A 23,847-nucleotide genomic window follows, 5' to 3' on the forward strand; every position below is an offset into this window, starting at 1 on the left:
GATATGAACGAAATCATAACTGGGGCTCACAACAAATTATTTGATAAAATAAGAAGTTTCCTTTTCAAGCCACGATGTCGGTGCCACGTATTACCTATAGCACAGCAACACCGGTATAACAAGGACTGTAGGCAAACCTATTAACTCCTTTCAGCAGCAATAAAGTCCAAAAGCTAGCTTCTATTCAACAAGCAAGGAAATTGGGTACGCTGTCCCAGTGGAGAGTAAGAAAAGATTGGGACAAACAGCGGGACTAGTATAAGACTCTATCGTCCAATTTAATGTAACTTAATTTGCAAGTAGAAAGGCTAAAAGGAGGAGATGTTGCTAAGATATGGGTCAGTTTGTAGTAAACAATAGGATAATACGATGTGAAAGGAAGCAAATTTAGATACCCGTGATGCCAGCTGGTGTTTATATACGTAGGTAAGGTGGTTACCTTCACCCTGCTTATTGTGCTGTAGCTGCTGGGAACACTATTCCAAGCCAGGTAGGCACCTAATTTGGCCAATTGAAACATCTTAATAGGATTGCAGGTCCACAAGCGCCTATTTCACCAATGCCTTGTTACCCATGCCATATTTTCCAGCCTGAGAAACAGATTTAGGTGTTGCTCTTCTCGCTCAGCCTTTCCTTGGAGCCAGGGAGGTGGGAAATGTTCACAGATTTGGGTCCTCGAGCTGAGAGATGTATTCTTCGGCAGCTCAGTCAGTCATATTGGCTTTATCCGGAGTCATGATAAAAGAATGCGTTAAAATGTTTTGTCCTGCTAAGAAATCATGCAATCCCCGCAGCAGCAGCAGCAGCAATTCAGGAACCATGACGCTATCTATACATCACCTTTGTAGACAAAGTGGAAATTAAAACCTTCGTGCTAGGATATGAAGGGAATCAATGGATTGACGAATTCAGCTATGGTTCAGTTCTGGCTCCATATGTAGATGCTAGATCTTCCCATAATTACGTTAGGAAGATCTGCAGTGGCATCGCTAAGAAAGCTAGGAACACCAGTCACGTCTAAGCTGAACGGCAGTGGGGCCAAAAGACATTCTTTGTTAGTCTGCCCGGGGCTTCTGAGTAATGTTGCAAATTAATGCCGTATATTTACGGGTTACAGAACAGGACCCATAATTTAGCCCACTAAAAGCTGGCTCGCAGGGGCAGGGCACCTATAACAGCGAAGGGAGGAAGGGGGGCTCTGGCAGCGACGGAAGCCTCCCCAGAGCTGTGGCGGAGTTACAGGGCGATCTGGAGGCAGAAGGGTACAGTAAGGGTACCTCTGCGACAGGCGGTACAGTAAGGGTACCCCTGTCCGGCACAGTAAGGGTGCCCGAGCCAAGGTCCGGGAGCCGAAGGAGGTTCTGGGAAGACCGCGACGGCGCCCCGTTAGTCCTTCAGGCGGTTGGGGGGCCAGACCAACCGGGGGTGTGCCATAACACGCTCCGCCCCTGTCAAAAGGGGCGGGAGTAGGAGACAGATCACGTGACCCAGTGGATGATCTGAAAATATGTGCCGCACTGCCGGGCATCGACCCACCGTGCGTGCTGGCTCACCAGGCGGGCGGAGCAGCGAGGGGCTGCTTGCCCTGGATCGCCCGTAAGATAACCCATTTATCGTCATACTTATGTTGTATGAAATAAACCTGCAGCAGTTCTTCACCCACAATGAAAGTGTCAGTGTAATCCTTGGGTGACGTCTGTGCATGCGTGTTGAGTGGAGCGGATGACGGTGTGGTCACTATGACCGCATAACTGGCTCGACAGAAGGAGGCCACATTCCTCCATGTTTAGAACCACACGCCCAGTCCAATGAGAGAGCTCTTCTGTCACAACATACCCCAAGCCCTCTTGTGCTAGATGTTTGGTTGCTGCAGAAAAACCGACAACCACGAAGAGTCGCAATTTACTATTTTAGCTTATTCCTACATTTAAAACCATGTACCTAAACGGGGCTTTAGCTCTTTGAAATCTGCTGCTTTTTATAGAGAGATACAATTATTAAAAAGGAAGAGTAGTTGGTTTGTGAGTTATATTTAAATATGCATTCACATTTCTAAAGAAAACCGTGCAATAAATAAATACCCGAAGCAGGTTGATTACCATACCCCATACTACCTTTTTTCTGCACCCTTCTTTTTATAATTGCACTTAAAAAGTCACGTTTATTAATTTTTTTTGTTACTGATTGTTTAGCCAGTGAATGTGATTGGCTTAGAAGATATAGGCAATATCTTAATCTGGGTTCTAAAATTAACCCTTTCCATGTTCTGAAGCTGATGCCAGAAGCTGTTTATCTCTCTCTGTGTGCTGTAGTCACTGCATGTCTACTATTGTCACTTTCACATCCACGCCACACTGTTCTCTAACCTTTGTGTCTCTTCAGCTATTTCATTACATTAATGCATTGTAATAGCTCTAATTCTGCTCTCAAGCCAGGTTTGTACTGCATATCATTGCAGGCTCTGTGCAATCAAGTCTCTTGTGTATGTACGATATTTTTGTTTCACAAAGACGTCTTCATCCTAAAGCAGAAATGTCTAATGATGTTATAACTGGGATATTATTGATTTACAGGTATCATCACGTTTTCTGACAATAGTGCTAGTAGTAAATGAATCTGCTTGCACAGGCAGACCGAATCCTGCAACTTCCCAGCCAAAGATTACATTTATTTACATTGCTGATCATCTGCCAATACATTTATGTCTTCGTCCTTAGGAAATTATGTTTTGGGACACAAACATTCTTGAGTGTGAAACAAAAAGATTCTTATCAATGTATAATATTTTTAATATTTGTTCTAAAATTTAGAATTTTAAAACTGCTCTGATTTTATTCATATTAAGGTAATTATCTTTTTTTTCCATCATGTGGTGTCAGTCTCACATGTGGTCAAACGAGACTAACACAAGCTATAAATGGTGCACGTGCTGCCCTCCACTTGTAATGTAGGTATAGTGTGTGTTACATGGGCTCTCATCTCATCTCCGGAAATCTGTGCTATAAGAAAAGGAGCATAGATTAATGTCCTCCTCTCAAAATGGGAGATACTTTTTCCTGACTTTAAAAGGTCTTGCTCTGCACAACATTGAGTTATATATTCCAAAGTTACAAAAAAATCAAAACATCTTGGAAATGGACGAGGTGCCAGTGCTATTTCTCGACTTGTATTTAATCTATTGTTCCTAAAGACAAAAATGTCATTTAGAGCAGTTTCCTGAAATCTCTGAAGCAAGATTAGTGTTGGAAAGTGGCCTGCCAATGTAACACGTATGGATTTTTTTGACAATCACAATGGCACACATCTTATGTTTTATTCCATGCATCAAGATTAAAGATGTGCACAATTATTGCAATCACTTAAATTGCGTCTTTTAGACGATAAATGTGGGTTTGGCGATAGAATGCAACATTTGGGCCTTACCCAATCCCAAATCAGATCGTGCTAGCGCACTGTTGTGACCGCTGTTAAACTGAATGGCCCCACACTGGCAATTCATTGGCTGCATCCCTCAGTTATAAGTCAGTGTGCAGTGTAGAGGATGCCGGTGATGACTCGCTCACCAGGCACCATGTGATGACCGCAAGAATGCCACCAAAGAAAAACAGGTTATGGATATTTTATTTATGCGAAAAAAAGAGTTGTAGTTCAATCCCTAAAAATACCTACAATATCAGAACCTGCTCGGTCATCTGCAAAGTTTCTCACCAATATTCACGTACCAGCTACTACATGGAGCACCGTGACTTTTTGGCCCTGCTAGATCTTTTTTTGGGCTTCAACTAAACTGACCTGAAGATGCTTCTATGCATTACTGCATACTTCACTGGACTGAGCAGCATGGCATAAGATCGGTTTGCCTGCGTCTGGTCTCACCAAAATCTATTTGTCTAAATTGAGACATTTAAAATCTTCCAGTTCCTTAACAATGTACTGGCAAGGTCTGTTGATCGTTAAGCGTGACTTGAGGTTGGATTTCTGCACTTACTATTTTAAGTGTTTGATCCCCAATTTAGGGATGTGAAGTCTGATATTTTCATAACAATAATTTGGCACTTTAACAAGATCAAAAACTGACTTTGAGAACCCTGTTTTATGCATGCACTCCTGTTCCGCTCCTTTATAGGTGCAAGAATGTGTGGATTTGAGCAGGCTTTGTAAAATTTTATGAAATGTAGTCCATGATTTCATCTCCTAATCTTCTGGGATATTTTGATTTTTTGAGTATTTTACAGGTATTTATTTGCTAATAACATTAGCCATAAACCGATTTATGAAATATTTCACCTTGTACCAGTCTTAATTCAAATATGTAGGTCTGCATGTGTGTTGCAATAAGGCAGTAAGAAAAATTAAACTATTTTCCTTGAAACAACTGATACCCAAAAAACCCAACTTTTTTTCTTTTACATATCAAACATCTTCCAGCTGAACTAGTAACCACTCTAGACGTCCGGTTTTCTTGAAATTTAGTAACTTCTCTTTGTAAGACGTATCAGACCATAGTATTGATCTTACTACTATCACATGTGCCTTTGCCTGTATTCTAGTGTACAATCCTCCAGTATTGCATTCCATCATTAAATCCTACTATATTCAAATGTAGCTCCAGTGGAACAATTATACATTGTTTTTTCATTCCAGGATAAGCCCAGCCCAAAACAAAGAAACATTTGATAAATATTTAGGCATGGCACATTGTAGATGGCATCTATACTGTTAAAAGCTTCCGGTCTTTCTTAGTCCCTATCATTTTACCTTGGGATATTCCCAAGGCCTGAAGGCTCAGGTTGGAGCACTCCCTGATTAAGAGCCAATGATGCAGCCACTGAAAGAAGCTTCCCTGTTCAGCTAGTAAGAGTAGGTTAATGCCGTAGCGCTTCACAACTCGAGTAAGGATGTTCTCCTGGTGTCAGTCTCAATACAAGGAAGTAGCATTGTACCTTTTATGTGATCTTTCAATATGGTTGCCATGGAATTCCGTGTCGCAGGTGCCACCATGCGCCACTCCTGTGTTCGCGTAAACCAACATGATTATGGAACTGATTGAGCAATATCACAACAGTGGTGTACAATTCGGCATCCGGGGATGCGCCAAAGAATGGCACTGACTGAAGTGCACAAATGTCATTTTACTCTGGACTGTCAGTGCCGATGGCAATGTAGTCTTGTATTGAAAGTCCACAGATCCCTGCGGACTCAGTGCTGTTAAAGCCAAGCCTGCTTACTGGATCATGGATTTACATTGGTTTCATCTGTTCACCTTAGTTATTTCTCACTTCTTTGGGGTTTTTCATTATGTAGTCCAAATATGTTATGCTATCTTGTGTGTTCATACATGTGCCAAGTGGCGGGGTTTTCTTAACTGGAATGTTGTGTTTGTTTGTAACGTAGAAAATACTCTTCTAAATGTGATTACTTTAATGATGGAGTATGTGGGGGCGTGTCATTTAAAATTAAATATGTATTTAGATCCGCCCTCTTGGGGCTAGAAAAGCGTGTTCGGACACCTGTCACAACTGGTGGTTGGAATTGTGTATCTTGCATATATATAATATGATTTTTTCAGTGTGCAAAAGCAAATAATGCGTGGTTTCTGCTCTTCAGTCTCCATGGTATCAAAACAACACAAATAAAGCTCTTTCGTTTTCTTTTTTTTCTTTTTGCAGCCTTTTGCGCAATGCAGAGTTAACAAGGTTTTCCACCCCACATGCAAGAAACGTCACGCGCTTAGCAAATCTCCTTCTAAAGCCGCAGCTTAAGAATTGCACTGAGAACCTTTAACCCAGATAACGCCTTTTCTAATATCATTGTATAGAATGTTTTTCTTAGTTAGCAAAGGTTAAAGTGTGTCCTAAAAATCATTAAATCGATAAACAGATTGAACGAGTTGCTTGTAGTCATGGACACTTGAGTCTGTGACGTAGGAACTGCATCTCTAGATCTACTTGTGGAACCCAGTATGCATCACCACAAAAGGATTTGATACATATATTAACATGTTGAGTGAAATGCTTACATTTTCAGAGCAGATTTTCAGTTACCTGCAAAATGCATCATTGGACCAGATCGAAATTAGAGTTCTAATTGGGCATTGCAGTTTAATTTCAAATTTTAAGCAGTTTTCTTAAATCAAAGATTATTATCTTTATATTTTTTGTCATGCCAATGGTAACTATCATTTGCATTGAAACTGAAAGCCTGTGTCGTGTGGGGCAGTATTGCTCTTGCAATGTGTTTGCTAAATCCTGATAAGGCTGCACTGAACCTAATCAAAAACATTGAAACATAAGTGTGGAGTCTTAATTCGTGGGTGTATTCCTTTCTAATGTGTGTCGCTTTAACTCACAGGCTGGTCTCCCTCCCTAACCCCTTTGCTAATGAGTGGTGGTCCTGCCCCCCTGGGTGGCGGGTCCACCCTTCTTCACCAAGCTGCTGCCCAGGGAAATGTCACTTTATTGTCAATGCTGCTTAATGAAGAAGGAACGAACATTAATTACTCCTGTGAAGATGGCTATCCTGCCTTGTATTCTGCTGCTGAGAATGGACATACAGGTAATGCATTTACAATTACTTCCCCCCCTAACCCCCACCCCCTCTTACATCATTTTTCATGAAACTGAATTTATTTTAAAGCGACTTAAGGTATGGTCTGCTACTAAGTGCCAAGAGCCAACTCAGATGAGATGATTTTCATTTATAAGATAAAGATTACCATGATTTTACACAGCCAAGCTGAAAAGCTGTAATGTCTTTATTCAGATGTTATCTATTTTATTATAAATCTAACAGTTAAGTGGCAGCAAATATATGTGCCATTTTGCAAGTGTATTCTAGCATTTAGGACTCTACATCATCCCCACAGGAAAACAGATGCTGACATATTAATGTATTTCTTTTGTAACTTGGTCTATTTCTTCTTAAAGATGTTACGGTTTCAGCTCCTTACATATGTTGAACGACTGCAGACATATAAAATACTTGACAGTATTAATAGAGATGTGATACAGCAAATGACTTGATGCTTATCCGGAATCCTAGTCCGCAGATCAGGTAGGGTCTAGCGACTTACCCTGATGTACAGCACAAGTGAGGTGCACTGCACATACATCAAGACTGTGTCCAGAACTGACTGACCTTGGTAGTGATGCTCAAGGCCAAAGCAAGAAAATCACACTAACTGCCCAAGTCAAGCCCCTTGCCAGCATCCATGGGATGTAATTGTTCTAATGAATGAAAACCGGTGCCACTGCCTTGTGTGCAAACGGTGCACCACTTATAGGAACAGAAAATACCATCACCCTGACATGTACTTTTCACTTGAAGGTTCACACTTTCTGAAATCTTTAGCATCTAACTTTGAAACTAATTTACATCGGAGTGTTACAAGAATTGTTTTGCCACAAATTATAGGCTGAAAATTAGTTTTCCTTAATTACACAGTACATATACCACATTCATTATATAGTTATGGACCCTGCCTCCATGCATAGTCTATGTATCTCTTGCACCATAAAGACCATTACAACTAGAATTGGAGAGGATGATGGTGAACATGTATTAAAATAAGTACAATCATAGTCTATGGATGTCTTGCACCAGAAACCACAGCACAACTAGTATGGGAGAGGAAGAAGGTGATCGTGCATTACAGATAACCTCCACCTACATTTTGGTAAAAGGATATTGCAAATCACCTTATATGTCCATGACAATGTAAAGGTTTTCTGCTGCTCTTAAGTCATAGAAATTCGTAATGATTTGTTTTACCCTTTAAATCGACAGCATGTTTGAAGTGGCTGCTTGCCATACACTACATTTCAAATTGACTGCTTTTAGAACTTTTTTGTTTTGCTAATAACTTGGCAGCCTTTGATGAATCTTCATGAAACTTCCAAAGAAATGTTTATCCACCTCAGCTCCTTCCTGGAAGATCTCGGGGTGATCCGTCAAACAGGGATAAAAAAAAAGGGAGGGTCCCAAAACGCAAGTTTCCCATGCAATTTCCATAGGGAATTTTAGGCAGCACTACAGTGAAAATTCAGGTTAAAAGAATAGAGATACATTGACAGTTTGACAGGGAGTTAGCAGGACAGGGAATAAAAAAAAAAATAGTGTTGTGATTGGCCAAGCAGGCTGTTGCTTCAGTTTGTCATTTTGCTCCTGCGGAACTGAGCTCTCTGATTGGCAGGCTGCACCAACAGAAGAAATGTTGCAGCCTCTATTACAGGCCCAAAATGTAAACAAAACCGTTGAGTGTTCGCCGCGGTCCCACTAGAGTTCCTCGGGGACTCCAGAGAAACTGGGAAAACTAATTGCAAAAAAACTGGGGGGTGTCTATGGGGGATCGGCTGCCCAGGAGAGGGTGGGCACGCAGCCAGGTTGACCACCAAGCCCTGCTCCCAACCCCACGCTGCACACAGACACTGGCTGTGTGTGGCTGGTGATTGAGCACCCACAGAGGGGTGGGTATGATTGTAAGATCTTACTTTGCGTTAAAAAAAAACCTAGAAATTCACTGGGAACGCAAAGGCTAAAGAGACCTTATAGTTGGGTATGGTAATGATATCTTACTTTACATTAAAAAGAACCTCAAATTCACACATATATATATATTATAGTTAGTTGAAAATGTCAGTTAAAACATCACATTTTAAAGAAAAAAACACTGAAATTCACCAGTTTTAGTTTACTGAGCTAACTGCAAGATATGCCCCATCATGCTCTGCCTATGACACCACTGATTGCATCACTCATGACATGTTCTATGATATCATAGATGACGACGATGATAATATTTCAAATGACACAATTTATGACAACACAGGGCATGGTGGGGGACCACTATATCACCACAGAGTTCTAATGGACTACTTGAGTGCTAACATTTTGTATTCAAGACAAAAGTGAGGCATTCCTAAATGTTATTTTGTTAGAATTTATGCTGTTGAATTTAAAGCCATTCCTCCGGAGCAGGCTGAAATAAATGAATATGAAATGTTAATGCAGGCATGAAACCAGAAGGTTAAAAATGTGAGGGGTGGTGTGGGTTTATAGTAATTTGGGCCATGGTGTATTTTTAAAGGGACAAAACATTATTTGAGAGAGGTGTCTGCATCAGTACTGCATCTCCTTTCCAAAACATGTGCCCCCACCATGCACTGCCTATGACTTTGTCTGTCTATCTATCTATCTATCTATCTATCTATCTATCTATCTATCTATCTATCTATCTATCTATCTATCTATCTATCTATCTATCTATCTATCTATCATCTACCTACCTACGTATTGTATATGTCCATTCACTGAAAAATGACAAAGGTTAAAGTGATGTTGTAGTTGGGTGAAAATGTCTGTTAAAAGGTAACATTGTAAACTAAAAAAAAACATTTACAGAGCAAATAGTTAACCTACCCATTACTAAAACCTTTTAGGCACCCAAGTTGATTATCATACCATTGATACACGCTTTTTCCTACCCCCTTCCTTAAATTTTTTCTCCTCCTTCCACTCTACATCTCCCCGCTCCTCCACTTCACCTCTTTCTCCCATCCCACCCCCTGCGCCCTCCCCCCACCCCATCCTGCCCCCCCATCCAGAGGAAAAACAGACCTGAGCCGGTCCTTGAAGGATGATAGGTGGTGCCCCTCCCAAGTGGTGGCTTAAGTTATGCATATATGTGTCTATCTAGTAACTCAATACAAGAGAAGAGGGACAGGGGGCTTTTTCCACTCAGAAGGAAGTGGGAGGTCCAGCATAAACAAGGCCCCAGGTACAGGAATCACAAAATTTGAGTATATGCCGTTCCTCTGTGGTAGAGTCGGTGGAGTCAAAGAGGAGGCTGGATCCAACTGATTCGACAATATGTCTAAGGTTGGGAATCCATGTGTTGGATTATGATGCCCTCACACACCCTTTCAGGTGTCATGCTTCATCATATGGGCTGCTCCTTTGTGATTTCTATCTAGTAACCCCATGCCCCCGGAGTTGTCTCAAGACAGTAAGAGCAAATGCAGTGTGAGCATTTAATCCCTTACCCTATTTTTTATATATATATATATATTTTCTTTCTTTTCCCCTTTCTTTATTTTTTTCTTACCCCCTTCCCTACTTTAATTCCGTTTTCTTTCTTGGCCGAACATGTTTGTTCATAAGGCTAATCATTTATAAGTTACATGGTTATTCTCAGCACCCATCTTTTTTCTTTTTAACAAACCCATGGATTAAATTCTTCCCACCAGTGTCTGTCAAGGCACGCTAGGGGACCTTAGTGAAACCCTGGTTTCTCCTAGAGTCATTTATCCCAAAAAAACAATACATAATTTAACCTGATCATAGAGTCATAGAGTTATATCCCGCCTGAGGTTAAGAACTCTTTTGCCTTGATCTCGGATGTGAAGAATCTGGTGTGATCACCCCAGATTACTTTCAGCCGAGCCAGATTCAAGAGAAAGGCCTGTACCCCCTTCTCCTGAAAAAATGTAATCTTTTGTCGTAAGCGCATCGGCTCTTGACCGTGATATGACAGAAGTCCGGTATGGAGAAAAATTAGAACCCATCCTCAGAACACTGAGCCTCTGGTCTAGCTTTTTCGAATATATTCTGTCTCAGCAGAAAATTTCCAAAGTACACCACAAGCGCTCGTGGTTTGGTGTCTGGGTTGCCTGGTTGCCGAAGAGTGAATGGTTCTCGATGCGCCCTTTGAATTTCGTGAGACCAGTTCCAGCCTTCAAGTTCCGGGAAGGTGTTTTGCAGCAATTGAACCATGTTCATACGTGCGTCCAAGCTCTATTTCCCTTCCGGGATTCCCAAAAATCACAGATTATTCCATCTCTGACGGTTTTCATTGTCCTCAAGCTTTCACTGAATGTCTATTAGTTGAGCCTCACGAGCCTCTGCTTGACCCTTGTTGCCGGCTATGTCTAACTCGAGGGTAGCTGTTCTTGTCTCAAGGTCCATCATCCGGTCACTGATGGTGTTGCAGGTTTTAGCAATTTTTCTTCTTACCCCCTGTAATTTACGAGCTGCAGTCTATGATAGTCTGCTTTCCAGGTGAGCTTTTTCACAGTGTGCAACTACACACTGCAAAATGGTATCCAATGTAGGAGGCATTGTGGGCTGACTGTTGACGGGGGTCTTATTGTTGTCCCCAACCAGTTGTTCCCCAGGGGAGTAGTCCCACTTTAAGTCCCTATGCCTCTGGTTGTCTGTTTTGCCCACTCTGGTGTGCGTCTTCCTAGTTGTGGTGATGGAGTCCATGCCACTGGTGCCTGGTATGCTCTTTGTCTCGCTTGAGTCTGAATTGGACCCTTAGCCTAACCCTACATCTGACCAGGTGGCATCCGACAGGGAGAAGAAGTCATTAGCCTCTGAGTCCAGCTCCCTTTCACTGAGTGCACCTGATTTCTTGGAGTTTCCATGGTGTTTTTGCTTTACCCTTTGCTCCAGGCTAGGAAGTGGCGGCTTGGGCTCCCCTGCTGGTCCAATATGCCCTTTGTTGTATCCTTAACCTTAGTTATTAGGTCGCCTTTACTATGAGGATGACCAGTTTGAGCCGATCCAGCCCCCCAATCTGTACTTGAGAAGATAGTCCTGCGGCAGCCCCTTTGCTATTGCTCTCTGCCTCCTCTAGATACACTTCATTGTTCACTTCCACTGCAGACCTCTGTATTGGGTTTTTTATTCCCACTTCAGACTGCATTCGTACTGCCATAGTATTCTACCCAGTCTCAGACCTAGCAGGCAAAGCAATACATTGTCCCCTCAAAATATCGTCCTCCACGGGCTCCCCAGACTCCCCAGTATGGTCTTAACGGGGCTTAAATGATAGGGGGAAGAGAGGAAAGGTAAGTGAAGTACTTAGATCCCTGGGGGCAGATATAATTTTCCAAAAAGAAACTCACATCCAGTGGCAAAAGAGAGGGCTTAACGTAATTCCAGGGTAAAGGCATGAAACCTGCTCTTCCCAGTCCACCACAACCAGAGGTGTTGCAATTCACGTTTCTAATCGACTGTCTCCCTTAAAATGAACACTATCAGATAAATGGGGCCGGTGGGCAAAAGTCTCATTATCAAGTGGGCCAACAGTATGTACGGTTTACAGGTCGAATCTAGATGACCCCGGTTTGCTGGAGGAACTAGAGCTAGAGTTAGTCTTGTGGCCCTCTCCCCTTATTATTTGTGGGGACTTCAATATTCACTTGGATGCAAGGATGATAAGGAATATCGGGGGAGGAAGCCACAGGTGTTTAAAGCACTAGATGCCCTTATTGCTAGTCATGGACTAGTTGATATGTGGTCCTCTAGGAAGCCAGGTGATTCAGGTTATACTTACTTCTCATGCCCTCACAGGAAATATGTCAGGCTTGATTACTTTTTTGTGCCCGCCTCCCTTATGGAGGGTGCTGATATCAGGAATTTGCCAATAGTGCTGTCGGATCACAACCTTCTGATGCTGGAAATTGTGGTACAGGGGCATGTATGATTTTGTACAAAGTTGACCATTGATAAGAAACTGCTGGTCACGGAGGGGTTCATAGAGCATATTAGGGGATGGACCCAGCAGTGCTTTGATATAAATAGATTCAGTGCCTCCAGAGAAATAGTGTGGGATACCTTTAAGGCATGGTTAAGGGGGGAGATCGCTAGCTTTGTTGGACAACGTAGGAAGAGGAAGAGAGAGGAATTATATCGACAAACAGACCGACTGTCGAAGTGTGAAGAGGAGCACACGGCTGCCATTGCCCAAATTCAGGCTGAGCGACAAACTCAGCTTGAACAAGAGGTTACAAGGATAAAGGCAGAAATTAATGGATTTCACAGTAAATCAGTGGTGGAAGCGTTTCAAACTTACACCAGGGATAACTATGAGTATCAGGAGGCTACAGGTAAACATTTGGCACTACGGTATAGACAAAGGGCAGAAGCAAATAACATCTTGAGGCTAAAAAGGAAAGATGGGACCCTAGCCACAGAACCCCAAGATATTTTAAGCGTATTCGCAGTTTTATAGGGACCTTTATCAGACTAGGGATGAACCTCCAGAGGCCGCTGGGCCGGAAAATGCTGGGAATTCCCCTATCTTGCAGGAACTAGAGGCAGATATCTCGATTAGTGAAGTTACCAAGGCTCTCCAGGTGATGGCCTCAGGTAGGGCGGCTGGCCCTGATAGAATTCCGATGGAAGTATATAATGCCCTCCAGTCAGAGCTAACCCCTCTCCTTTTAGATCTGTTCCTGGCTGTACAGCAGAAGGGGATTCCACCTCAATCCTGGCAAGAAATCAACATCATTGTATCCTTGAAGAAAGAGAAAGCTGCTGAGGATCCTGCCTCGTATCGACGCATCTCCCTGATTAACGGCGATGAGAAGTTATATTCTAAAATCATCGTGTTCCGACTTGCTAAAATTATCGCTTCTTTGGTGAGCCCTTGGCACATGGCTTCAAACCAGGGAGAAGAACTACGGATCACGTACGTCGGGTAATCTCCCTTGTTCGACATAGCGGATGCCTCTAATACTCCTTGATGCTCAAAAAGCTTTTGATCAGGTTGAGTGGGCATACTTATGGGACAATTTAAGATCTATTGGGTTTGGACCTCGCATATTAACAGCCATAAGAGCTATGTACATACAGCCATATGCTAGGATTCAATTGATGAGTAGGGAGTCCGAAAGGATTTTGGTAGCTCGAGGTACAAGACAGGGGTGCCCTTGCTCACCAATTCTTTTTGCGTTCTATATAGATCCACTTATTAGATCAGTTATTCAAGATCAGTCAATCAAACCAATAGTGGTCAGGGGGTATAATCCCAAGGTGTCAGCTTATGCTGACGACATAGCTGTCGTCACCCCTGACCCAATGGGAGCAATTGCAAGGATCAGGGTCTTGACCCTGGAATTCGGCAGGCAGTTGGGATACCGTTTGAACTATAAGACAAGGATTGTCTGTACCTAAACCATTACCTGCCAAGATCCACGTAAGACTGAGGTAGCTACCTATCTTGGGAGTGATATTTCGGCGATGTTGGATCCACATGGGCAATCAATTCGGCTTCTCTCATATAGAAGATTAGTAGAGAATTAAAAAGAATAGATAATTTACATCTGTCTATAATAGGAAGGTGCAATGTGCTTAAAATGACGATGTTCCCTAAAGTTTTATATTTATTCCGTTGTATCCCGCTAGAGCCCCAGAACATGCCTTCTTTAGGAAATTAGACGGAATATCCTCCCAATTTATCTGGCATTATCAGAAGGTCAGGGGATCATTGACATTTCTGACCCTTTCTCAAGATCAGGGGGACTGGCGGTTCCCAACTTACTCTATTATTACCGGGCCATAACTTTACAACAAATGGCTATATTGTTTAAATCAAATATGGGGCAGAAACAGGCCTTGGAGGTTGTGAAAGCGAAATTCCCCCTTCAATCTTTGAGTTAGCCATAGGTGGTGCAGCACCAGGGCTTTTACTGAGGCACTCAGAGGGTATTTACAACAAAAAAACATGCTTCAAGCCTCTTAGAGCAGCTCGGAATGTCTGGCACAAAGTATGCAAGCTTTTAGAAATCCCTAGGCTCCAGAGATACCTCTTCTGTGGCAATCACCAGTATTTCCGGCCCCTCTCTATGACGGAATAGGTTAACTTTGGGAACAGGCAGGAGTCCGTAGGATAGGTGATGTTATTGATCTGAACGGAATCATTTCTTTTGTAGAGCTTCAGGAGTGGTATAGTTTCGACTCTAGATAGTTTTTTAAGTAGGTCCAAATTAGGGAGACAATCAGACCCGTCGTATCACATATTAGTACGGATCGGATTCCGTTGCTAGAAAGTATTCTGTATAAACAACCCAGAACCAAGGATTTATACTACATGCTGATAAGCGCCAATCCGGATGACCTAGTAAAGGGTGAAACCGCTTGGGCGGGCAAGAATCCGGATTGGGACTTAAGCAGGTCATTGATACTCTCTAAAAAAGTGCTTCTCTCTGCTAACTTAAAGGTCCAACACTTGAAAACAGTGTTCAATTTGTACTTTACCCCGGCTAAACTGTTTGTTTGGGGGAATAGGGAAAATGATCACTGCCCAAGGTGTGGGCAGGGCTCTGCAGATTTGGCCCATATGTTTTGTGACTGCAGTAAACAATCTGCTGAAAAAGGGGATTGAAACTTTTTTGCATAAAGTTTTAAGACAGGATGTGTGTGTTTCACCAACCATGATAATATTAGGCTGTGATAAGAATGCACAGTTAGAACCAACTTAGGTATATTTTTGTTTTATGGCAACTGCAGTAGTCCGATTACTGATTGCATCAAAATGGAATGATGCTGACCCTCCGACGTATCAATCTTGGTATGTCAGACTGCTTCATATATACAACATAGAGATGACACTGTATAAATGTAAAGTCCGGAGGGCGAGGAGAAGGGGCAAGCAAATTTGGGGTCCTTTGATGGACTATGTAGGGAGTAACACTCCTCCAAGAGATGTCCAAATATTTTTTGGGCTCTAGGATAGTGTGCAACGTATAAGTAATACTGTCCTGTGTTAAACGTATTCCTCTTTTTCTTGCTGTTGTATATTTATTTAAGGAATTGTAAGGTTGAACAGATGTAAGAACCATTTATAATTCTGATTTGTGTATTTGTATACATCTATTTTTTTCTGGATTTAAACCAAAGCGCAACTTCTGGGTAAAGATCTAGCCTTCCGCTCAATTTGGTAAAATTCCGTTCAGCCGTTTTGGTCTCGATGGAAATTGCATTGGGAAATTGCGTTTTGGGACCCTCATTTTTCTTGGCCCCTGCTTGATGGGTCACCACCAAATCACAAATAGCACACCTACTGAGTAAAGATCTAGCTTTCTGCCAAATTTGGTGTAATTCCGTTCAGCTGTTTTTTCTGTATCGCTGTTCAATTTTCCAGTGGAACATTGCATGTGGAAAATGCATTTTCTTGGCACCCGATTGACAGATCGCCCCAAACATTTCCAGGAAGGAGCTGAGGAGGATGGGACTTTTGTTTGAAAAGGTCAGTGAAGATCTGTCAAATGGCACTAAATTTCTTAGCAAACCACAACATTTATGTAAATGGGGTCCTGCCTATAAAAACTCAGTGGCAACTGCTATGGTTGAGACTGGCTTTACATAGGAAGAGCATTTTTTGTTATCTTTAGTACCGTTGGATGAATCTTCACAAAACTTTCCCAAAAAAAGTTCATCCACCTCCGCTTCTTCCAAAAGCTTCGGGGTGATCCATCAAGCCGGAGCTCAGAAAAAGGGGTGTCTAAAAACCTGTTTTCCCCTATGCAATTTCCTGTAGGAATTTGGACAAATCTACAGAAAGAAGGGCTGAAAAGAATTGCACCAAATTTGGCAGACCGCTATAACTCAAAAAGCTTACTTTTAGTGATCTGTTCTAAATCAGTACAATATACGTGAAGGGATTGGCGGTGCACACCTTTTTTTTATTCCATGTGTTTATACTCTTAAATCTACTTATTATTTCTTAACTATTGGTGCTACAGTGCTACACCTGCTGTCATGACAAATGCCTAGTCAAACGTAATGAAATACTAGCAAGAGGGCTTGCTGGCACAATGCACTGTTCACTGGGTTGCAATAGAACCCTACTAATTTCTCAATGTTCTAAAAAAAATTCCAATGATACTCATAATTAATTCATTCTTGAAATCTCAAATATTCAATTTTTGTTGTAACAAAATCAGAAATGAAACCATAGACATTTATCAATCATGACACTCCATAATGTCAACGGTGTTCACAAGATTTACAGTGTATTTATTGTACAAACACTACAAAGCAATGCATGATTATTAATTACATATAACTCTTCTGAAAGCCCGATGCATTTTGGGACTGTGTCGTCCCTTCCTCAGGGGCCAACCTATAAGGAAAAACATACTTTTACTTGCTGCATTTACAAAATATACAGACAACCACATAGATAAGTTTCATGACCCAAATTGCCTACTGGTCCAACATATACAAACTAATGTCAGTCATAACCATGTTAAAACTAGTGGTCCGGTCAATCATCCTGTGTCTCTTGTTGTATTGAAACGTGCAAGTGCAGTTAATAAAAAACAATGTGCACCCAACGTGAACACAAACTATGAATCGAAATCATGTCACGTAACTACCTTTATAAAAAAAGATGTGACGAGATGGATTGTGGCTTTAACATCAAACCTAGACAGAGTGTATAAAATGATGAGTCCTATGGAACTGTATTACTCAAGTGTCCTTCATGGCTGGCTTGCGCCGATAACCTCTATCCCTCACCTCCTGTAACTAAGCAGGGTGTCACAATACTCCCAAATGCGTTACCAATATCTATACTGAAATTCTGGAAACAAAATACAGAGAACGTCTGTCACTAATCAGTCGTGTGTACAACAGATCTGAAAGGCAAAAAGTTGCTACCAATGCTTACCTCAAAAATATGTAGCAACGAGAATAGCTACTGGCCGAATCAATAGGTGGTGACAAAACTCCCTATTAAAAAAAAAAAAAAATGGAATCACTAAATGAGTCCGATAGTAATTTCGCATAATCGCATCCCTTGCAATGTGCTCACATTTTCAGAGTCCACTACCTACAGATAGCCAAACTTCTATTACACAGAGCCTTCACACTGCTGAAAAGTCTTCACAGATAGCCCTCTCCCTCCACACACCCAAGCTGCATTTGATGGCTGAGCCCCTACTGCATATAGCCTTTACCCTGTGCACAGCACTTCACTGAGATCTCCCTCCAAGGCCCATTAGGTCACCAAGCCCCTCCTGTGCACAGCTGTTGCCATCTGCACAACATTTTGTGGAGAGCCTACTACCTACAGACTCTCAAACCATCCTAGGTGGTGAAAGCTCTACTGAGCACAGCTTTTGCCCTGCTAATTAGCAGTACAGATGCTACTGACAATTTGCTCTAGATGTTTCGCACTATTTTTCAATGACTGAATCATATAGCAAACTGTCACACTCATTGGATGATGTAATCAGTAATGTCATCACTACTGAGAGGTCATCAGTGATGTAATCAGTGATATCTTCAATGCTGTTATTAAACATGTCATGATGTAATATGTGGGATAGAGGCTGCAACCTCACCTCATCAGCGGAACTCACCATTTGGCATGCCGTGGGAGATCAGTATCGGGATGGTACCTCACCCATATGGGACACTGATGGTGGATGAGGTATTGCCCCCCAGCCAATTTCTATTATATAACTCGCTGCTTATGTTATTAAGAAACAAATGAGGTGATATGACACTGGCGCATCCGACCCACCTCACTGTCCAATACCTTTATGTGAAGGGGATGGGTCGCCATTTAATACACTGGTTCACGAAGTCGCTGCGGACCCATACTACACTGCAAGTTGAGTCCCTATGCCATCATTGGGAGGACGACTTAGCCTGCCTCTGTACAGATAAGGAATGGGATGCCTATTGGAAGGCCCAACACATATTCCACGCAATGCCCAACACATATACCACGCAACACCCGATTTCACCTTATCCAATTTTACATCATACACAGAGCTTACCTCACCCCTGCCAAAATAAACTGCTACCTCCACTGTTATAGATGCTGATTGCCCTCGCTGTCACCTGGTTAATGCGGATCTTCTCCTATGGGCCTGCCCAGTCCACCAACACTATTGGCGACGTGTCACTTCTCAACTTTCTACCTGCATTGGGCGTCCAGGGCTAGACACATGGGAGATATGCCTCCTGGGTCTCTACTATTGTCATGTGTTTCCTGTGGGGCCCATTAAAGTTTTCCCTATGTTTACCTAAATGTGGACATCATAGGTCGCATTTTTATAAAAACACTTGCTTTGTGCCCTACTGTACTTTCACACGGAACCTGCATCTGTTTTCAGGTTCTGTTCTTTTTCTGGGATTTAGTCTGAACATCTTAGACAGGTCAAACAATGGCCCTTGTTATTCTCTCTGGTCAGACACTAGCAGCTAGACATAAAATGAGAGCGCAGCTGCTGTTTATGAGCGCATATGTCTTGTCAAATAATGGAGTACAAGAGAGTAAGAAAACACACATGGAGTCGGAGTTCAGAGGCAAGATCACTGCATCAGCTGAGATGTAGAACATCCATCTGTGTATGCTGAGGTACGGGCTACACCACTAATCCCAGAGATCTTTTAGATATAATCATTTAGCTTCAGTAGGAAAGGGTGGGCGGTTATGCTATTCTGTCTTATATCATGACAGGGCTTTTTCTAGTATATGGTTCAATAGCCATGCTAATAGTGTTTCTAATATGTAATTGTTTTCTAATTGTGGCATGAATGCTGCATTTTAGTACACAATAGTTTGAATAAACATTCTAAACTTCCTTCGTGTGTTTTATTTATCTTATTGTGGATGAGTGAGAGAGCAAAAGGGTGTGTTCTGTTAGTGCGATCCCGGAGAGGGCCGCGAGTGTTGTGCTCTGGGGTGCCAATTCACTTGTTTCTCTGGTAAGGTTAGGAGGGCAAGTGAGGCACCATTGCTAGTCAAATTCTGGCTCATAGGTACTGAGGTGGTATTGGAACTCAGTCCCTAAATGTCGATGTATTATGGTCCCAAGCATAGCTCTGTTCCTGAGAAGTGTCCCTGCAACACCACAGGGATAAGAAGTGCAGAGTTACCTCTCGCTTTCTCAACCTGGGATTGGGGACAGCCAAATGGCTCATTACTTGGCGGTGGAAATCACCTGAACCCCCAAAACTGGTAGCCTGGACGAGAGCTCTCATTACGTGGGCACAGGCAGCAATTGTTGCTTTGCGCATGGAAGACAGCCTAGGGCTGCACAAACATCCTATAGCCACTAAATGGGGCACCATACTAGTTGATTTCCCAGCTAACACAGCAATATGCTAATGTTCTAGTAGAACCACTGGAAGATGATGATGGAGTGGCAATTGGTAATGTTACCAAGTAATCATATGACATTCACTGAGGTCTAACCCTTTCCCCTGTAAACGTTATTCCAGGTCCCTGAATATGTATATGGAAGTCGAAGTCATGTGTCCTCCTGATTGAACATGTTGGGTGTGGGGAGCGGGGGAGGGCTACAACTAAGTTTTCTTAGCTTCTTTACTTGTTGTAATTTCTTTCATAAAAAGGGAACTGTTTGCCTAATCCTTGATAAATATATGGCTGGACCCTCAATGGAGTCACTAAGCTTGTATTCTGCCTGGACATTTATAAGCTGATGTGTGTCTTCTTGGTCACGGTATTATCTACCAGTGTTAAAAATAATCTGTATTCCAAAATGAAGCTCAGCAACCAATGTGTTACTGCATTTGTAACACTGCTTTATCTTACTGTTTGACCACTTTAACACTTAAAAAAACTAATAAACAGATCCAAACAAAATTTAAAAAAATGATGTGATATGTGGGGTCATAAACAGTGCATGGGGCACAGGTTATAATAGCTCAGGAAACTATTACTGGAATATATATGTGTGTGTGTGTATTCACTGAAAAGATGTTATAGTTAGGTGAATATGTCAGTGATAACGTTAAAGTTTTGAACTTAAAAAAATATAGAAATTCACCAGTTATAGTTAGCAGAGATAACTATAACTTGCTCCCCTGTCATGCACTGCTTATAATCTCACATTTTACATCACTCATGACATGTTCTATGACATAATTTATTACATTACTGAAGACATCTCAAATGACATTGATGACAGCACTGGTGACATAATTCAAACTTCTTCTGCATACATTGCTTTGTAAAATTTATGAAGGCAGTGGGAAAAAAGATGCCAAAAATTAATCTATAATGGTCCCTGTATTATCGTCTTAACATTGCTTGTCGATTGACATTACTGACCCTATGAGCTCATGAGGAAACCAGGAAAGAAGAAATAATCTCACTAACATGAAGTTGATCAATCTTTTAAAAAAAAAAACCTTTTATATTCAAGAAGCTGCCGTGTGTACAGTCGATTTAAGGCAATGCGATTGTTTTTATTCTGATTCTATTTAGAATTGTACTTTTATTATACTTGCTCTTAATCTATTTTGTATAGCAATGGTTTTAAGTAACTATGCTAATAAAATTAATTACTTACTTACTTATTTACTTACTTACATTGCTTTATAAACCAGTATGAAAGTAAATGATGATGGCTGGGGACTTCAATGGCAAGATTTCAAATGCACTACTTAATAACGGGAAAACCGCCACAAGAAGTAGCCTGTTCAATACCAATTCCCATCTTCCCCAATAAGATAAAAGCAGATAAAAGGGGGAAAATGATCTTGTCATCTATTGAAGCAATTAACCGCGTTATAATAAACGGGAGAATCAATGGTGATACTCCGGCGACATACACCAGACTAGGCCCAACTAAATCCTCTGACATAGATTATTTTATCTGTAGTTTAGACCTATTCTCGAAGGTCCAATGCAATCATTCTCTACCCAATGCACCCACAAAAGCGATCACGCGTCACTTTCTGCTGAAATTGACATTTTCACACAACATACGTCTTCATGGTCACTCCGCTCTCTGGAAAGACGAGCAGTCATAAATGACAAAACCGGAAGGATCCACTGGAACGCCAAAACAATTAGTAAAATGAATCATACAATCTCCCAAGTTTTGCTAACATCTGTGAGTAGAGTAGGCAACCACACTCCAAGAAAATACAGCGAGGCCTGAAAATGTTAAAATACAGCAAAAAGGAAAACAAGCCGATAATAATTCTCGATAACTAAATAAACTGACTAGAATTCAATTTCGCTCTTTCTGTGTGATAAGACAAGGAGAAATAAGGAAACTGAAAAAACTCTACCAACGGAATAAGAAGAGAGAAAGGCAAGTCTAAGAGACCATATGTGGGTGGACATTCAATTAGCAGTGAAACACAAAAATAATAAAACATTCTGGAACATAATCTCTGCACAAATGGGGATACGAAAATCTGCTCAAGCCACACCAGTATCATCAGCTGACTGGGAAAAGTATATTCTAAGGCTTTATAAACCTAATCACCAGCATCTGACCTCCCCTGGACAGTATCTAGCATCGAAGAGCCAATGCGAGCAGGAACCAATGAAAACCTCAGCCACGCAAATTTCTACTTTTATATCCTCTGCCAGATCATCTGCAGTGTTGGGTCCTGACAAGATCCCAATTAAAGTCTTAGAAAAAAACACAGACGATTGGGGAAAATTTTTAGCCCCACTCTTCCAACACTGCCTGAAAAGCGGGGAAATACCAGAATCTTGGCAGGGGAGCGTGGTGGTTCCTCTCCTAAAGAAAGGCGCAAGAACAAACCCTGCAAACTACAAACAAATAGCGCTTCTCGACGCCACCGGTAAGATCTTTGCAGCTTGCGTTTTGGAACACTTAAAAGACTGGGCTTTTTCAAGGAATGTGATCCCTATGACTCAGGCTGGGTTTCGCCCAAAGCATTCAACATTGGATAATATTGCTGCGTTCCAAACAGTACTCGACAAGTATGTTACGTTAAATGCTCAAACTACATATTGTGCTTATATTGACTTTTCGACTGCTTTCGATAGTGTAGATAGATTGACCCAATGGAGAAAATTGGCGAACCTGGGGATTCCTAAAGATCTTTTAATAATAATAACTTCCCTTCATACATCAACATGGTGCAGAGTCCAAATTGGGGGAGAAAGAGACCTAACCAAACCCTTCCCCACAAAGAATGGGCTGAAATAGGGATGCTTATTAGCTCCCCTATTATTCTCTATCTACATCAGCGACTTACCGGGGCGTCTCTCCCTAATTAAAAATGACCCTCCGAAATTAGCACAAGTTGACATACACTGTTTAATGTACGCTGATGATATCGTTATACTTGATCGCACTCCGATAGGTCTGCAAAGAAACCTGAATGAACTAAATCAATATGCAACTGAAAATTTTCTGGTGCCACATATTACCAAAACTAAAGCACTCCCTTTCAGTGGCAGAAGGAAACCTATATCATATATATGGTCATTAGGAGGTGAACCAATCGAGACAGTAAAAGAGTATGTCTATTTGGGTCTTATTTTCACTCATAATTTGCAAGATTCAGCCCACCTCCAATACTTATGCCGGAAAACAGAATCCCATGTTGGGGCTCTACAGAGACTGTACCACTCCACGGGAAACAAAACACTTTATACCATTTTTGGAGGTGTATGGCATGAAAATCCCCCGATGCTGTCCTATGCCATGGAATACACACAAATTAAAGCATGGCAATCTATAAAAGTAAAGGAGGGAATCATACTCCGAAAACTGGTAAAAGTGTTGCAGTCGGTACCAGTCCAAGCTCTTCGTCTCAAGTTATCTATAACGGGAATCTTTGCTTGAGTCATTTCCAATATCATTAGGTGGGCGTACAACCTATTACATGCAGCACCAGACACATTAAGGCATTTGTTAAAACTGGAGACCTTTAGAGAGGAAGCGTCCGGATATACTTTCAATATGAATATGTTAAAAGCCTTAGAGGTCTCACAATGCACTCTTACAGGAGTGGTCTCGAGTGCACTTGAAACTGTTTTTTAAAACATTTGGCCCCCAGAATCAGCTATGAAATGGATAAAGAGCATTGCATTCAATTGAAGCATTATAAAGCATTCGCGGAAAACGTAGGATTTAAAACCTATGCTCCTTACTTACGATTTCAACTAGAGCACGGGGTAAGGTGCTGTATTATGCTTTTACATCTAGGTGTACTCCCTTTCGCAACATTTTTAGCTAGCTGGGACAGTAAAAATAACTCCAAAGGTATTTGTGAATTGTGCAAAGGTGGCCGACAAGATTTGCTTCA

The 23,847-nt window shown here is 41.7% G+C and overlaps 1 protein-coding gene and 1 long non-coding RNA gene across 4 annotated transcripts in view; one reads left to right on the forward strand and one right to left on the reverse strand.

Moving 5' to 3' along the window:
- CTTNBP2 (cortactin binding protein 2) overlaps nt 1–23,847 on the forward strand; it is a 636,925-nt gene that overhangs the window by 285,077 nt on the left and 328,001 nt on the right. For both annotated transcript variants that reach the window (XM_085653125.1, XM_085653124.1), the window contains exon 5: nt 6,352–6,555. In XM_085653125.1, coding sequence (XP_085509251.1) covers nt 6,352–6,555 — 204 coding nt within the window. The remainder of the gene's footprint in view (nt 1–6,351; nt 6,556–23,847) is intronic.
- Nucleotides 1–23,847, reverse strand: part of LOC146855376 (uncharacterized) — a 65,687-nt gene that overhangs the window by 27,449 nt on the left and 14,391 nt on the right. Inside the window, exons 2-3 of one of the 2 annotated variants that reach the window (XR_014981313.1) lie at nt 17,459–17,520; nt 16,777–16,909 (exon numbers count right to left, since the gene is read on the reverse strand). This is a non-coding gene — a long non-coding RNA (uncharacterized LOC146855376). Of the gene's footprint in view, nt 1–16,776; nt 16,910–17,458; nt 17,521–23,847 lie in introns of those variants that run through there. The other variant, XR_014981314.1, reaches the window with a different exon arrangement.

Source organism: Triturus cristatus, chromosome 4_1, assembly GCF_964204655.1.
Source record: "Triturus cristatus chromosome 4_1, aTriCri1.1, whole genome shotgun sequence".
Lineage (NCBI taxonomy): Eukaryota > Metazoa > Chordata > Amphibia > Caudata > Salamandridae > Triturus > Triturus cristatus.